This window comes from Anneissia japonica, unplaced genomic scaffold (assembly GCF_011630105.1).
Source record: "Anneissia japonica isolate Jap-2015-1 unplaced genomic scaffold, ASM1163010v1 scaffold426_len1935630_cov189, whole genome shotgun sequence".
NCBI lineage: Eukaryota > Metazoa > Echinodermata > Crinoidea > Comatulida > Comatulidae > Anneissia > Anneissia japonica.
The window spans coordinates 786326-804386 of NW_022713172.1; the positions used below are offsets into that span (position 1 = coordinate 786326).

General features: G+C 35.5%; 1 protein-coding gene across 2 annotated transcripts in view; it reads left to right on the forward strand.

The window, feature by feature from the left end:
- Positions 1-1265: 1265 nt before the first annotated feature.
- Positions 1266-18061, forward strand: part of LOC117108334 (GA-binding protein alpha chain-like) — a 29041-nt gene continuing 12245 nt past the window's right edge. The window contains exons 1-3 of one of the 2 annotated variants that reach the window (XM_033250320.1): positions 1266-1391; positions 11133-11260; positions 12586-12721. In XM_033250320.1, coding sequence (XP_033106211.1) covers positions 11175-11260; positions 12586-12721 — 222 coding nt within the window. In that variant the 5' untranslated portion in view covers positions 1266-1391; positions 11133-11174. Of the gene's footprint in view, positions 1392-6337; positions 7075-11132; positions 11261-12585; positions 12722-18061 lie in introns of those variants that run through there. The other variant, XM_033250321.1, reaches the window with a different exon arrangement.

The window sequence follows — 18061 nt, forward strand, 5'->3', positions numbered from 1 at the left end:
TGAAAAAAAATATAACAAAACACGAATTTAATACTTAATTTTGTACCAGATGAGTAGGTGTAATTTCTTAGAATTAACTAATTTAGATGATTACATGGAATTAACAATTTTTTATTGATATAATGATAACTATAGGCCTATAATATTTAAATAATATTTGCAATGGTATGTGCGCCCTACACAGAACGCCCTCCAATTCGAGACCACTCTGTGTATCTGAAATTTGGGGCAGTCTCGTGGGACAACCATTTATTTAAAGTAACTGTTGCTTGGACATAGAAGCCCCATAGCTAGACTTGCTTATCGGATGTGTTGGGGGTGGGGGAGGCAATTAGGCCTACTGGAAAGGCCACGCCCACCTTAGGCTTACCGCCTGGAGCTGGATTTGTATGGCCCTAATTCCATTCTCCTTTCGGCTACGGGGGGCTGGATCGATATTCATTTCTTTTCACATTGAAGCTGATAGCAACAGGAAACACTAATAGCACTTCTTATTTGGATGATACTATTATGTCAGGTGTTCCATCGATATTGACCAGATTTCCCCAATATTTTCCCACAATATTGTAATTCTTATTAGGCCTACTATAAAACAAATTTTTGCTTTTAGTTTTTATTTATTATTTACGTAGGCCTATCTTTGATTTTAGCAGGGAGGCCCTTTAGCAGGGGAATTCCCCCCTCCCTTCTTGGCTACAGGGCCGCGGGGATAGTGCAGAGTGAATTGCTGAAGAAGAAAATCAAAAACAGGAGCTGTATCAAATTAGGGATAAGCAGCTGTGATTAAACAGCACTTTGGCAATGGTGCCAAAACAGATAGGCCTATTTTCATGAGAGCCACTGGCCTACAGTAAAACTAAATATTTCTTTTTAAGCACTAGCTTTTTCAAAGATAATACGCTTAAGAAACCTTTATCTGGATCAGTTTATGAAAATACATCTGTTATAATTTTGAAGTACAATTTTCAAATTAAAGAATCTTTTTATTGTTTAAAAAAATTGAATCTGATTTTATTTTATAATGTGGTCTTGAATGGTCATGGTGGTCTCGGTCTCGAATTAGAGGGGTCTCAAAATGTGTGCTCAGTGTTGAAAGATAGGTGGTCAGTTGGTACTTCGAAAAAGTGGTCTCGAATTAGAAGGGCCTCGAATTGGAGGGCGGCCTGTAATAAATTAATTCTGCCCTTTACCCGGCCGAAACATTATTTTTACAGTTTTAATTTAAATTTATTGACAACCGCCCTCTGTCGTACCAACGAGAAAACAAAAAAAAAAATATCGTAGCAGGGCAGAACTTGGATGTTTTCGTTCCGGATCAGTATTTATGAGCATAGGCCTATGTGAAATTGATAGGCCTAGATTTTGGTATTTCGGCGTTTGTAAGAAAGGAGGTAAATTATAATCATTGCATGAGGTACAACCTCAGATTGGTGTAACAATGGTATATTCTGACCAGGCTAGCTATCCTAGGCCCAGGCCTAGCCTAGGCCTAGCTGGGCTAGGCCTCCTACCTAAGGCCTAGGGCCTACTTGTTTGGCCTTTTCGATCCAGATCCAGTCATAGAACGCAGTTACTGAGTTAGGCTAGGCCTAGGACGAGAGTTTTAGCCCTAGGCCTATTAGCCAAGTTAAAGACTCAGCCTTGCATAGAAAGAATAGGCCCTTTAGGCGTGTCTAGGGCCAACTCTGGCACGCGCAACATTGCTAAAAATAAATCATTTTCCGGCCGATACTTAAATAGAACACCTCCTACTGTCTGTAGGCTGTAGGGACCCCTAATCTAGCATTTTTTACAACAGTATGGCTTTTTTTTAGTGTAGCTCAATGTATCTTGTGGCGTAGTTTATTGACATGGCGAGAAGAGGCTAAAATGGGGATAATGGATTAAGTGGGCTGCTGATATGATGCAATTTCTAACCATTTGTGGCGCCAGTAGGCTCAGGGGCATGTTTTCTGTTTAAAATACTGCTTTAAAAACTTATCTTTGAGTCTGAAAATGCCATTTCCCGGAATCTAGAGGTAACTGTTTGTACTGTATGTTAAAAATGTGTTTATGTCAACCCCAACAACTGGTGAATAGATATTTTTGAGGTAGGGAAATTTCTAGTGGCAGGGTAGGAGAATCTGGAGTGCAAGGCTTTTTTTTTCAGAATTAAAAATAATTTAAAATAAATGGAGAAGAAAAGAAAATTATTACTCAAATTTAAGTCCCAGAGTGCCATTTCCGACCATCTAGAGGTCCCATAGTCATAAATTTTCTTACCTCAGTTCCAACCATAGTGGGGCTGAGGTAGTAATTTTTCCCGTTCTGTCAATGTTCTTCCCTGGTCCCTTCTATTTTGAATCCACCGCTATGAAAGAAAATGGGTGGGGCTGACAAAGAAAAAAAATTGGAAGTACAGATTACACAATTTATGTCACCCTGCTGCTGGGCTCAACAGATTGAAACTGGCCCCCAGCTTAAAAAGTTTGAATACCTGGGGTCTAGATGTTTGATTTCACTAAATTTGACAATTTGTAAGCCTAGGTAGAGCTAACCTGATGTAATATGTTACTAAATAAAGAAGTATTATTACGGTAGATGAAAATTTGTTTTGACATTTCATTTTGGGTCTGTTTTTTCCGTTTAGTTTCAGTTGACATTTGCTTCAGTTCAGTGTAGGTTAGTATATTCTAGTATCTGTCATTGGCCTGCTGGTCAGTCGTACAGTACATCGTCGACTGCTAGCCCCAGCTAGTGTAGCTAGGCTAGGTCTTCCAACGAGACTAGTAGGCTATAAGCCTACTAATTATGGGGGGGGGGTGGTTTTTGTGTGCTCGGGCGTCGCCTAATTTTTTTTTAAATTGGTTCTGTTGGCGAAGCCCTCAAGAATGTATAGTTAAAAAAAAACACATGAAAAGCAGTAGACACAAACTCCCACTGGAAACCTACTTGATTTATTTTACTTGGGAGAATTTAATAATACCGGTTTGCATTGCAGACACTCCCAATGCAATCGGAAGTGTTAGAACATTAGTAGGGAATAGGGATACTGTACGTCAAAAAGTACACTCCAGTTTTCCTGTAAAATATTCCCGTTTTGGCCAATATTTTCGAAAGGCACGGATAAATTTCTACGCCTGCGTAAATGTTTGTGCAGGAGATATCCTATATAGTCTTTATTTTACAGTTTGATGTGTACGCAATTTTTAGTTGCAGGGAATCAAAGTTAGACAAATTTGCAGATGTGAGATTTTTGAAAACTCTGCTCCCTAGGGGTATGGGATTCGTTCCCTCCCCAGGGAATTATTTGAAAATGCAATCAGCATATATGTTTTCCTTGAGAATACATCAGGTCGTCTCCACTCCGTACAAAACCTTTTCACAGTGCTAAAACAACACATTCACAATGTTTGTGCAACTGGTTGGTATACTACAGTACATGATGCTACCATAATAATTGTAAGTATTGTAGAACAGACGCTGGGGTCAAGGGGCGGTGTAGGGCGCCGGTCGGGGTCCAAGGGATGAAGACGCTTGGTGGGAGTACGAGGTGGCTTCGCCCCCCCCCCCCCCCCCCCCCCCCCCCCCTTGTGCTCAGAGCTTGTAGCCTTTACGAACTGTTGTCAGAGAACATAGAATGTTCCATGAGTGATGAAACTGACAATTTTTGACAAAACCAACATACAGTATAACATAGGCCAACGTTAGGAACTGGTATAGGCATACAGTAGGCATATGTACTCTATATTATAGGTGTAAATAAATACAGAGAATATTTTAGTGAGAAACAAAACATTTTTAATATAATGTATACAGGAGCGGATCCAGTAGGGGCATGGGGGGAAACTTCCCCCACTCCCCCTGTTTTGCCACTAAATTAAAAAAATTTCAAGGCATATTGAAATTAGTGCTCTCACTTATCTATTCTGAATATGTTGTGCCCCCCCCACCTGTTTGAAAAATTTTGGATCCGCCCCTGGTATGCAAACTGGTCACGCGCGTCATTGATCAGGTGTGGTTCCCAAGACAACCCCAACATAAACAAAAAACCTGCAGCGATCATTAACATTAAGGCCAACTCAGACAGCGTTGGCCGACGCAGCCCGACCCGATTTATTGTCGGGGACAGCCTTAAGCCGTCGTGTGAAATATTAAACACGTTTAATATTCTACTACGCGACTGCCCCCGACGCACACCATCGCGTCTGCGTTCAACTCACACAGACCTGACGCGACAACAAATCGCGTCGGGCTGCGTCGGCCGACATTGTCTGAGTTGGCCTTTAGCCCTGAGATAATGCGGTTTCTGTACGATGATGCCAGGCCAGCGTATTTTCAATGTTTAAAACTGTCGGGGCCCCATTGAATGAAACTATGGTATTATATTTTTTTATACTACAATGTCGGTGCCCCTCATGCCTGGGGGCCCTGGCGCTCCGCCCCCGTCAGCGCCCGAGCGTGATGCCACTGCGTATGGCTTACAGTAACTGTTTATTTTAATGGCCGCTGTTTGCCTCTGTATTACACCGTATGGATGGGTTGATGGCAATAGGCCTGCCTTTCTGTGCTCAATGCTTTAGTAGTATGACAATGATGACCATTCATTCATTGTTCAAAACTCAGTACAAAAATATAAACAATTGTTACAATTATTGAAAATTGCATTAAATTAAAAATTACTAATAATATTTTGTAAGGATTGCAAATTTTGTAAGGATTGCAAAGAATAGCAAATTATTATTATTCGATTAATACTATAGATTTATAAATATCAAAAACCTGATTTTACACTGAACTCACAAACTACAAGAGACAAAATTAGAAAGAAAAATGACTAAACGAGAAAAATAATACAAAAACACAATTATTTTTTAATATAAATGTCTACATTCACTGGCTATGTCACCAAAGTTCAGATACTGTTTTACTTAAACTGACTTTACAGTTCACTATAAAAAGTGTACACATTTGCTTTTTTTTGTCTTTTATTGTTGGAATTTCTAATTTGTGTCTAGAAGATAACATGTACTGAGTTGATGGGCAGGTCTGCAAATTACTACATAATTTTTCCTTACTTTCATTTTTATTTGATGAATGAATGACTGTGCATATTCCTCAAATTCTGTTCTTGTAGTGTCCGCCATAAAATATGTAATCCAGAAAATCCCAGTGGACATCAAAATTGAATATATATTATTTGGATGTTTAAAATATCTATGATTTTTTAGGAATTTTTGTTCTTTCACTTGAGATCCTATTGTGTGGTCATATAAAGAATGTGATGTTCTTGTGATTGCATTGATAAAAGCTCATTTACTTCAATGAAAAACTGTGGATTTCATATATTTCATAGGAATGTTGAACCTAGTAAAAATAAACAATTATTTATATGTGGCAAAGACAAGCCAAACCAGCCACTCATTGCAAAAATCAATTTTTAGTTATTAATACTGGGTTAAAGATGAAAATGAGCGCTTTAAATTGGTAAAAGAATCATTTAAATCTGACAATTCCTTATGGAGTTACAAGCATTAAACATACAGCTATTCAAAGTGAACAATATTTGAGAAATCAGCCTTCAAAGTTTATGATGGTTGTTTTAACATTGAAAATGGCAAAAATATCAGCATATCATGATTTATAGATAATAATAATAATAATAATAATAATAGTAATAATAGTAGTAGTATAGTTTTATATAGCGCATGTATCCATCTAGTGCAAGATGCTCAGGGCGCTTGATATGTGGACAAGATATAGTTTAGTTTAGTGCAATAAAGTAGATTTCAAAAACATCAGCATGTTTTGGCCAATATCTCGAAACATGATTTGCGATGAGTGACGGGTTTGGCTTGTTTTTGCCATGCAGGTATAAAAATAAAAAATTTGACAATACCTTACAGTACTGTATACTGTATTTTGCTTTCAGTATGTATAATTTTATGAATTTCAATAATAAAATGTTTCAATAATATTCACAAAGAAAAATCCCGCCTTATTTAGCATACTGCAGACCATCACTATTTTATATTAGGCCAAGTAAAAAAATTACTTAGTTTCTCGTATCCTTGCGTATCCAAATTCCTCTGCCTCACCAAATTTTTTTTTTATTTACTTTATTTTACAAAATAATCTGTTTGTGGTTAGGGATACATATATTATGATACCATTGTCTAGTGCTTCTTTTATTTGATTTCAATGTGTCTACTTGTTAAAAGTGAGAAAGTAGTAACTGTTTCCCATCCACCATCTTGGTTTTGCCATCTCAGAGTAAAAAGAAAAAAAGTACCCTCATTCTCTCTTTTTTTAGATATATATTAGGACAAGGAACTACTTTTTTTTTTGACTTGGCCAAGGATTTTTGTAGTGAAAGAAAAAGTCATTTTGTTATTTTTTTAAATGGCTTGAGCCCTTAAGACTGCTCCAGATAAAAATTATAATTAAAGCATGTTTTTCTTCCATATTGTCCTTGAAAAGGCTAATTATGAGATGGAAATATTATTTGATAAATTTGCAATTTTGTTATGAGCTATTTACAGGTCGTGGTTTTAATATATTTCCTGTTAAACATACAACTTTAATATCTAACACATTGATGGTTATTAAACCAAGTCAATCAATCAATCAACCAATGAAAGGGCAGGATTCAGAGTCAATATGAATGTTGTTTTACCCTATTTAAACAAAATCTTTACTTTTGGACAGCAAATAGATGAAATTCTATCCAATAAGTTGCATACCCTTGGACAAAATTAACCCACACCCAGAGTCATAAATAAAAAAAAAACCAAAAAAAAACTTGTTTATAATTGGTGGTAGCCAACATTCAGAGTTAACGCTAACGAGATAAGCCACACATGCCTGCAACACGGCGTTGGAGTAATGTTTAGGAAGTGCCATAATAAAGCATTACATGCTGTGGCGCTACCCCCTCCAGAGGATTTTGAAATTAGCACAGTCATCAATCAGTTTCGGGTAATTATTAGAAAGCGTGTTGTACAGTAGATAACGCCTTGCCGAGTCCTGAATGTTCACTTGCATACGATAGACCTTGCGTTCATTTCATATTCACAAGCTTCGTGCACTGACTTGGTAAGTTAGACAGAATTTTTTTATAAATAAATTTGACGATTAATATTTTAATCATAGTGCTAAATTTTAATGTGTAGGTTGTGGTCTGAAAATAATATTTTTAATACTTAATTAAATATTGCTATGATAACTTGATTATTTTATTGCACTACCGGTATACCAATATACCAACCTTTACAGTATTATAATTGTAATTAATCTCTATTGCATAAGACTTTTTTTATATCAGAGATGGACAAAAAAACAATTTCTATTTGTTTTTTTTTTAATCAGCAACATTTTTCTTTCATTCATCTACAGTACAGGTGGCAGATTATAAAAAAAAAAATACTTTTATCAACTGATTAAAAAAATATTGTGATTGAACTAGTAAAAAAAGAGGGCGCCTTTAGGCCTCGGAGAGATCCTATGACATGGTTGTAAAGAATGCAAAGTAAACAGTAGTTATCAGATTGATATTACTGTACTGTACTATGATAAATTTATTTTATTTAAACATTTAGACATTTTGCTGATTTGAGGACTTTTGCTACAAAAATCCTTTCTTCAGCAAATTAAGTTTGCAAAAATGAACAATATTGAATATTATGTATGTGTCTTATCATTTTCTAATTCTAATTTTAAAAAGCTAAATGAATACAGTACTTTTTGAGTCCATAGAAGGTAAACCACAAATGCAATGTAAACAATTTATTTCAAATTCTTCCTTTCAGTTCATTAACTTGGCACTGATAGTGTTTTTTAACTAATTAATGCTTTTAACTGTACATTAAAGTGGTAGTACCACAATACTATACTACTGTATCTGTTATTGTTAGAGTGTGAAGATCTGTGGTTGTAGTAAGTTGTTTTTACATTAACTGAGATTACTTGCACTGACCATCATCATTGAGTATCCTCCTGATGGCGGCTAGTGTAATTAATTGTTACGACTAAATATTTGTATGAGATGAGCTGTAGTGTAGTGGTTAATAATATTGCCTTCGAATCACACGGTTCTGGGTTGAAATCCTGCATACACCCAATTTCTTTTTCTCATGAATAAAATCAATTTGACTTAATATTCTCATTGTGAATGATGAATAATGCACTTTTTAAGTTAATATTTCTTAATCATTTTATTCATTTTCTATATAAATGCTACGAAAAAATATGATTTGTTCACAATAGTGTGACAAAGAGGCTGAGAAATGCGAAACAATTTCTGAATGTAATCTGTAAAACCATAAAAGCTGCATATTAAACCATGTTCACATTGGACATTTTTGGTCAAATTGAACCTGCACCTGCTCGCTTTGACCAAAAAAATCTAGTGTGAACAGCATGCAAGTAACATTCTCTATGGAAATCTTAACCATTGTCCGAGATGAATTTAACCATGCAGTTTTTGCCCCAAGCAGAAAAGTTCAAATGCGAATCAGTGCAAATTGGGTATTTTTTGCGAGTGCTGCTACCTCACACTGCTGAACGTTTCACAGAATATATCTGTGGTTAGACTGGCCACATGCATCAATTGACCAAGTCCTATTCAACCTCAGTCAGGCTTAGTAAAACCTATATTTGCAGGGGCAGATCCAGAAGTTTTGGTTAGTGGGGGCTATAGGTATATGTGTAAAGTGCCTCCAAGTGCCTGCGGAGGCTAGGTTTGGGAAGAGGTGTCTCCGTCCGATAAGATTGGGTTCAGAGGGGTAGCTGAACGCTTTAGCTATTAGATGTATGTATGTACAGTAAATCGGGGGATTCGTAAAATAGAGGTTGGGTTAAATTTGTGGTAACCTTTGACCTAATACGTACGTAACGCCCAATAAACGTATGTACGAACGAACGATGATACCTAGACTAGACCTAGCCTCTAGGCCTAGGCCTACGAATAAAACCATGTGTTTAGTGTTTTTATTCATCACTTTACGATGTCATAATAAAGTGTTCAAATAAAACCATGTGTCTAGTGTATTAATTCATCACTTTAATGTATATCTTTTATTGATATCTAAAATAAAGAACATGAAAATATTGTATGATTACCTATACGACAAAGGTATAACTTGGGAATTCCCCTTCATGCCTATTCTAAACAACAGAGATGTGGTGTTGTCTGGGCCTGTTGAGACAAACTAAACCCATCTGCGCTGCACTGGGCGAGCCAACCAATTAGCGTTTGTGTACATGAAACAGCAACCATGTGCTATGCACTGGGCAAGCCAACCAATTAGCGTTCGTGTACGAAACTGTGTCTACTCAGCTTCATGTAGAAAATTCGACCAGACGAGTTCTTCCATGGTTTGCCTAGCCTGGGTTCCAGGCCCTAATTTTAGGTTACTCACTCTTTATTGCACTTAGTGCACAAACAGCCGACAAAGTCACCAACCCAACAGCCGACAACTTCACCTGTCATAGGGTGTCGGTCAACTCCGTGTCAAAATGGCGGTACGTGTATAAGTATTCCATCCGTGTTAATCCCTGGTCTATCTACGTGTGTGTGCAAGTCTGGTTAGATGTGAAATCCGAATATTGTTTATAGTGACTGCATTAAGCTTTCAAAACAATATGATAGTACTACGTTGAAAACAAACTGAATAAATATACTTTTACAATGGAGTTTTTATTTAGTATCTGTATATAATTGAAGAAGAAATATGTGGTAGACACAATGAAAAATAATAACTGATGCCTAGTTGTTGTCAAGTGCAAGTGGATTTGAATAATTACTCATTCATTAAACAACATTTATTTCCGTAAATGTTAAACAATATTTATAGTAAATCATTATTATAACAAGAATATATGTAAATAAATTAATAATATGAAAAACGATTAACTAGGATCTTTAATGGCAGATAAAAATATCTTTTCATGTAGGATACTCACAGAAACAACATAATTTAAATAAAAATATTAAAAAGGCAAATTATACGCCATGTTTAAAATATTGGAACCATGCTTCAAAAAAATATTAATGTAAATGCAAGGTCAATAACAGACTTAGCTTGTCACTTGCTATGTACTAATATAGCAATTGTTTGTATCCACACTTTAGAATTTTGTGCACCACCCTTAAAATTTTGAGGACATTTTCTGAAATTTCACCTTTCTTTAAAAATCCTGGTGAAAGGGTTGCCATGGGGAACATAAGACAATGAAGAGGGTGAAAACAGTTCCATAATAAAAATACTGTCCCTAAAGGTAAAATTTGATAATGTTAAGGAGAACCTCAGACGACAAAAGAATTCCCCTTAAAATATGTTTTAAATGTAGTAGTAGTATCCGACGACAAGCAATCAAGAAAAAACTAAACTGGAACAACTCTCTCGACACGAAATGTTTAGTGTATCATACAAACGTTTAAATACCTGCCTCTGACCGCCAGCAATCAAGAAAAGACTAGACAAGAACGACTCCTTTGACACAAAAATTTTAGTTTATTATTAGTTTATTTACAAACATTCAAATACCTCTGACCGCAAGCAATCAAGGAAAGACTAGACAAGAACACAAACCCGTGTGACACAAAAAGTTTCGTGTATTATACAAACGTCGAGACCGCTACACAACGTCCTTTGCTTCGAGATTTGAGCATGAAGGCAAGGCAAAAGCAGCTTTTTTAGCTACATTTTTTGTCCGCTGATCGGTTAAAAGACGTATTTCATTTTTATTTTATCACTGAAAAACAACTACTGTAAAATGTTAAGCTCATAAATATGATGTGTGTGAAGAAAACATTGAACAATATTTTAATTTGGACCTTCAAAAAGCAGTTAAAAAGAAATGGCTATGAAATTTTAGGGGGTGGGGGGCTAAAAGCCTGCTTAGGCCCCCCCACCCTCTAAATCCGCCCCAGATCTGTTTTTTTTTTTTTATAATCCAAGTGTGAACAATGTTACAATTTAGAGGTCAAAGTGCATTTTGGAGAACAGTAAAATATTTTACTGAAGAGGAAACCCTGTATAAGGAACACATGAATAAATAAATTAAATGATGTAGTTAACATTAGTCTTTGTCAAAATTAGTTAAATGCAAACATGCCTTTATTCCAGTTTTGGTTTGTTTTGTCTTCTCAGGATAACTTTTATTAAAAAGGTCGCAGAAGTTCGGGACACAACATGTCAAAGAGATCGGCGGATGAGGGTGACGCTCCAGGGGATGGGTCTGTTAAGAAATCAAAGACGACTCTGGAGTCTAGTCAAGTGTTAGTTTAATTCTTTTATTGTTACATTATATTTTCTAATGTGTTTAATACTATATTTTGTAAATATTTAGGAACATATTATTAGGGCAAAAATATCATTCCTATGTACTAATCTTCTGACGCAAAACACTATGAATACATTTATTACCGTAAAACCTTTAATTGAAGCCCAATGGGCTTAATCTTGAGAAGAAGCCCATCTCAAATTGAAGCCCCTCTTTAGTTTGCAAAAGTAGCCTCAAAACAAAGCCCATTGGCTTCTTTTCAAGATAGCACATGGGCTTTTTTCAGAGATAGCACAGTACCAGTTAAATGCACTCTATGATACAGATTCATGTTACATTGGCCCAGGTATTTATTCTTTTATAGTAAATTCCCAAAATTTACAGCATTCATTTTTAAAGAAGTCCCTCTCCCCACCTTTACTTTTGCAAAAGTATCTCGAAAAGAAGCCCATCTTGGAAAGAGGCCCATCTTAAAGAGAAGCCCATCCAAAGTTCGCAAAAATAGGAACAAGCCCAGGGCTTCAATTCGAGGTTTTATGGTATGTTGATTAATTTTCTATACAGTGCTTGGGGTTAAAATTATGGTGAAAACATGTTGTTTGGAAGTCTAAGCAAAGAAACTATTAGTGTTAACAAGAAACATCAAAAAAAATTTTAACCCTAAAACGAATAAATCAATCAATCAGTAGTAATTTGTGGAGCACCAATACCCACGGCAGAACACAATGCTTAGTGCCGCAATGACGTTGGCATTTCTCAAAGTGCACATAATGTGATTAAACTGAGGCCATTGGCTTCGAACAACCCATCCGCCCTTTATGTAGCTTATAAAAATACATTACATTTGTGATCAATGTTGTCATCTCAAACTGTACTGTTATCATCCATAAATATATTGTGAGGTGATTGTACTGCATAATGAGGTTAACCTTGCTCAGGTATTAACATTAAAATTTATGCAAATAATGCAATAATGTTTTCAGTTTCAATGCACTTTAGCATTTAACTTATTAAAAATGAAATACTTTTAAATTAATAATTGAAATAACCTTTCCTAAACCCTTTTGATATTATAATAAAATTACAGCTCTCCAACCAAAATGCAACCTCCAAATAGAGACCACTTGTGTCTGGCCCCTAGATAAACACCATTTTTTAAAATCTTATATACTGTATGGTTTACTATTTTTCTAGTTAGAGACCAGAGCGGCTAAAGACCATGAAAGCCTTGGTCCTAGTGGTCTTTAATTGGAGGGAGATCTGTATTTAAATTTTACAGTATATATCTGAATTAACTGTGATTTGAATTATATTCTGTAGCCCATCAATGCCTAGCAACATAATTACACAGATGATGGACATCGCAGAACCAATGTCATCGCTCAAGAAGTTACTTGAACACCGCCTGCAGTGCAATCTCGATGAACACGAGATATATTTACAGAATACAGCCATGGTATGTAGCGTTAATTACTGTATGTTCTATTCTATTTGATATGGCACATTGTGTCAACAAGGCCTCTATGCATTTCACATTATTACCTCGGACATTGGATGAAACAGAGCTCTATAGTTGCCTGTGGAAGTTTTCTACTTATAACACACCTAAATAGATCCTTGTCAATTGATTGGTGTGTTCATATCATGTGACATATGGTTATTCAATCAATCAATCAATCAATCAATGGATTTATAAGGCACATAATACTGTTGTCTCTATTTACACCATTTCATCACTCATGAATATTTAGTTCCATCCATGCAATTTTTGTTCCATTTGTTTTGTTTCATTGCACACCCTCACCTATACACAATGTTTTTATTAGTTAAAAGAAGATGGACTTGCATTCAGCAACTTTACAACATATACTGAAGTTGTCTGTGGGAATGTTCTACATCATAACACACATATCGATAAATAGATCCTTGTCATTTGATTGGTGGATTGCGTATCATGTGACATTGGTTATTTACACAATTTCATCACTCGCTTATAGTAGTTACAGTATCTGATATATTTTTGTAAATTTACAAGGTAGAAATAATAATATATATTTTTTTTTTTTTTTTTTTTTTTTTTTTGTGGAAAAACATTTTGAGGGGTTCATCCTCTCCCATTGTAACCTTGTTTAGCAACTATGAAATATAATTTTTACAATACAATATGAAACAAATGTCTACTGATTATCTTACAGGTAGGTGTACATTCTTACATTAGAAATACCATCATGTTATGATTCATTCTTTTGTTTGACTCCACAATAAATATAGTATAATTTTATGTTTAAGTGAGACTTTTTTGATACCTTGATTCGTGATGAAAGATCGATAGAAGAGGGCGGGCAAAAAACAAAATTAAAATTGTTTTCTTATTCAGCAAATAGTTTTTTCCAAAACCATCTAGACGGAGGCGATGCAACGCTGTCTGCTAATTTTCGGCAGTCTGAACAGATCGTCGATAAAAACAGTCCATTGCACGGGCGTTGTTGCGTTCTGCATAGCATCTTGTCGGCCACAGCTGTCGGGCACAGTATAGTGGCCGACTTTATATTTAGAGATCTCAAAACAGCGGCGGGCATAAAACTAAAGAAAAACTTTTTTTTTCAAATTTTTATTTTTTTTAGAGGGTGCGCTACTTGGCCAAAAATAGAATTTTATTTTTATTCGATCATCATTATTGGTAGCCTACGGGTTTGCTAAAAATGGTATAAAAAGGGCCTTGCCTATAGTGTGAATGCACTATATGGTGGAGTGGGTCGGTTTATTGCAAAGGAATGCTGAAACGTTTATTTGGCAAATTTAATAATTTGCAGTGGTGTCCCTGAAATAAATTAAACTATAGTATTAAGTTGTAAGATCCTCTTCATGTATCCTGTTTGTTCCGTTAGGAGTGTGCAGAAACGTGTTCTTGCTAGATTGGGTTTGAGCATGCTCCACAGATATTGTGACTGTATCAACCATCTTGTAGTAACAGATATGCCAGTGATAATTCGTGGCTGACCGCATGGCAGCCATTCTATTTTTAGGCTCACTGAAAATATTCAAAATTTTCTTCATTTTTTTTCTCGTTTTAGCAGTATGTCAGTATACAGTATGTCCAGACTATCAAATTTTTTTTAACAAAAAAAATTATATTTCCATATAGTCATGATGTGCCTATATATGGTCATGATGTGATGTCATCATGACCATATTTAGGTATGTCACATGTTTTTGTCAAATAAAATTTGATAGACTGGACAGAGCTGAGGAAGTTTGCAGTGCATGCTGGGATAAAAACTGTACCCGAAACTTCTTGGTTACTTTAACTGAAAGGAAACATGCAAATACCCATTAAATCACATTAAATGTGTATTCTAACACAAAATTTCTTATATTTATCAGATATTGAAAAGGAAAGAACTCTTCTTGATGAAATTATCAATAATTATCATTTTATTAGCATTTCTGCTCAAAATAGAATATGACATAAAAATATACAATTGTATGCTACTTTTACATCAATTGATTCGTCATCGTTATTAACTGAGCCCTGATTAAAGCAGGTAGACGTGTAGTAGTACGTGAATTTGATGTTTACTATTTGATCCGGAAATAGTATAATGTGCTAACTGAATAATAGGACTTGGCCTCGTGCAGCATCAATGAAAGCCGACCATCCTTGAAACGATAGACCAACGAGAATTTCTACTACACATCCTCCTTGGATTGATCGCAAACTTAATTAATAACCTCCCTGAAGCACACATCGCAATGTTTGTCTTGTGAGTATAATGCCCGATGCAAGGTATGCAGCGCAGAGGACGGCTTAATAGCTAAATGACCCGTTTTCTGCCGCACCATGAAAAACTGAGGAAGCTTTCATATTAACGGAGGAAATACGCATCAAAAAGTAGTGCCGTTATAGCTGCGATGGACGCCTAAGCTGACAAGAAACGTTGGAGTACTAAAAATTGCCAACAGCTCTGGTTACTCCATGCTGTTTAAAGTCTCCCTGCCTTGTTTCAAACGTAATTGACAACTACTCCGCTAATTTTATCAAGAGTTTCAGACTGTTGGGGAGGAAATCGGTTGTGAGTGTTACAAGCCTGCATGCTCTAATAACAACTCTCAGTTTCCCCGGGGTATTGTTTCCTTAATTTCTGCAAGGGGAATTGATATCTCTCAGGAATGCACATAAATGCTCAGGAAGTGGCCAGAAATCAAAAGTATTTTCTAGTAAAACTACCTCGGTTTATTATCTATACCAATGTAGCCTAATTCAGCAGAAGCGTTTTCACCTAATGTATTTGAAACAAGTGAACGGTTTTCTGAATTAATGTCACATTGAAAAACATTGTACAAAGCTTGATTTTTTTATAACAGTCAAGTTGCTTATTTACATTATTGCAAACTGTTATGGGATGGCAATACTGTGGGTGGGAGACTGCTGATAAGGCGGTGCAGCCATATTGAATTTCAGGAAGCCAGTGTATAAAAAAATGTTTATCAGAAAAGCAAGCCTACTGTACGCATGATGGTGATATGTGAGGAAGGGAGAGTACGAGGTGGGGGCGTAGGGAAGACGGAATGATAGAGATAAGGGCCAGACGTACTAGGATTTATACTTGTAGTCATGGGACTAGCATATTAGCATAAGCCAGTAGCTGAAAAAGAAATGAGCGGGGGGGGGGGGAGAGATAAACAAATACATTTCCTCTGTATATTGACTCAAAATTGCCAATCATTTTTATTAGTAAGAAAAAAATTGGAAAAGTTTTCCCCCTCTGTTTCTCAAATCATTCTATATTCTGGTAGTTAGCATGATAAAAATTAAGAAGTTGATATTTCAGCAGCTAAAATTTGCTATTTCAACACTCAGTTATGGGCGCATAGAAAACTCATTAGATATTACTTGTTTCTTTATAAATAAGTGATGCGGGCGGGCAGGTTTTTTTTCTTTAATTGAAACAATAAAATATTGCTTTTTTTTAATCGATGAGGGAGGGACTGTTATTATTTGGTAAGTATATTGTAAACATTATATAAAAACTAGTTTAATTTTGTTGTTGTTTAAAGAAAATGTATTTCCATTCACAAATTTTTATTGTTTTTTTTATGCTATTGAAATAAATGATGGGGCAAAACAAAATTTATTTTTTAATCCTGCATCCATATTTTCCAAATTTTTGAGTGATAATCTAACAATTTTTTCTATGTGCCCTAATCTAAAATTCATTATAAAAAAATAAATACAGTATAGAAGAGCTCTGTTATAATATCTTACAATGTCCTCATTTCCTTTTGTCAGCTGTTTCCAAGAAATCTAATTATAATCGCTTTAGCTTTACACTAGCTATGCTGCTTGCATCCCATATTAATTACAAAACATGGATGGAAATGATTAGCGCATTTGTAGCGATTAGGGGTCGCAGCTGACAGGTCAGTGGGTTTTTGGGCAAGGCACTTTAATATGAATACTTCTGTCTCCACCCAGGAGTAAAGGCGGGAAGTTGATACGATGCGAATGTTCTACATTAAAAGTATGTCAGTATGTTGACTATTCTGTATTGCACATTGTGAGTGTTTAGTGTAACTGTTTTCATTGCTGGAATGGCATACTGATAATAATAGGGACGGGCGAGGCATTAATAAACGAGAGATTTTCATGTCAGGTCTCACATACTTTCACTCTGTCCATGTCTCATTTGGCAGTTTTGAAGCACGACGTTAACCTTAACGTTAACGGATGACATCATAATTTATTCATCTTGCATTGTGGAGTACGCTAATTTCAGGATTTTACGTGCTTGTCGTACGTTAGTTAGGGGTTTGCGCATGCGTATTTTGATTTGTTTAGAAAAGGGGCGGAGCTTTCGTGCAACATGTTGGGTACTAACGTTAAAGTTAAGGTTAACGTCGTGCGGCGAAAACTACCTACTATTTCAAGCCTAATTTGTATTATTTACACAGTAGAACCCCTATTAAGGGGACACCTTCGGGACCAAAAAAAAAAAGTGTCTCCTTAATAGAAGTGTCCCCTGAATAGGGCCACCCCTTTCAGGGGACAAAACCAAAAATGTGAAATTGTCCCCTTAATAGGGCTTTTTGGCATGTTTTCGTATAATGAAGACATAGATTCTTTATAATTTTATTGTAATTGACCTAAGAATGAGTTAGAGTTTAATTATAACTAATTTAAAAGAATAGTTTACAATGCAAAAAATAATTCATTTAAGATATGAAATTAACAGATATGTAGTTCAAACTACAAAATTTGTGTATGTTACCAATATTGTTTCTTTATTCGAGTGCAATGTTAATGACCTCGTTTCACGCAAAAATGTCCCCTTAATGGGGGTGCCCCAAAGGAGGGGTTCTACTGTATTAAAATTAAAATAATAATGTAAATGCAATATCTGTAATATAGATATATAAATTTCTGATGTAATGACTGAACATACCTAATTTCAGATCTTGGCTGTACTTCAGGCCCTTTTCACTTTCAAGTAATATCTCAGGTTAGAGAAAAACTTGGGAAATATGCTATTTAATTTGTGTCAATACATTTGCCATTAAGTCTTCCAAAACCGTGTTCCATGTTTTAATACTACTATGAAGTACAAGATATTATATGTGCCTAGCTTTCTTCATTAAAATACTCCTTTATAAAACTGTGCCAACTCATCTGTATATTATATTTCAGCTATTTTGATAACATATTTTTAACATAAGAGATAAATTTACAAAACTTATTTTGTTGTGTCATTAAAGACTGTCTGCACTCAATTTAGGATAACACTGTATGTAATATTAT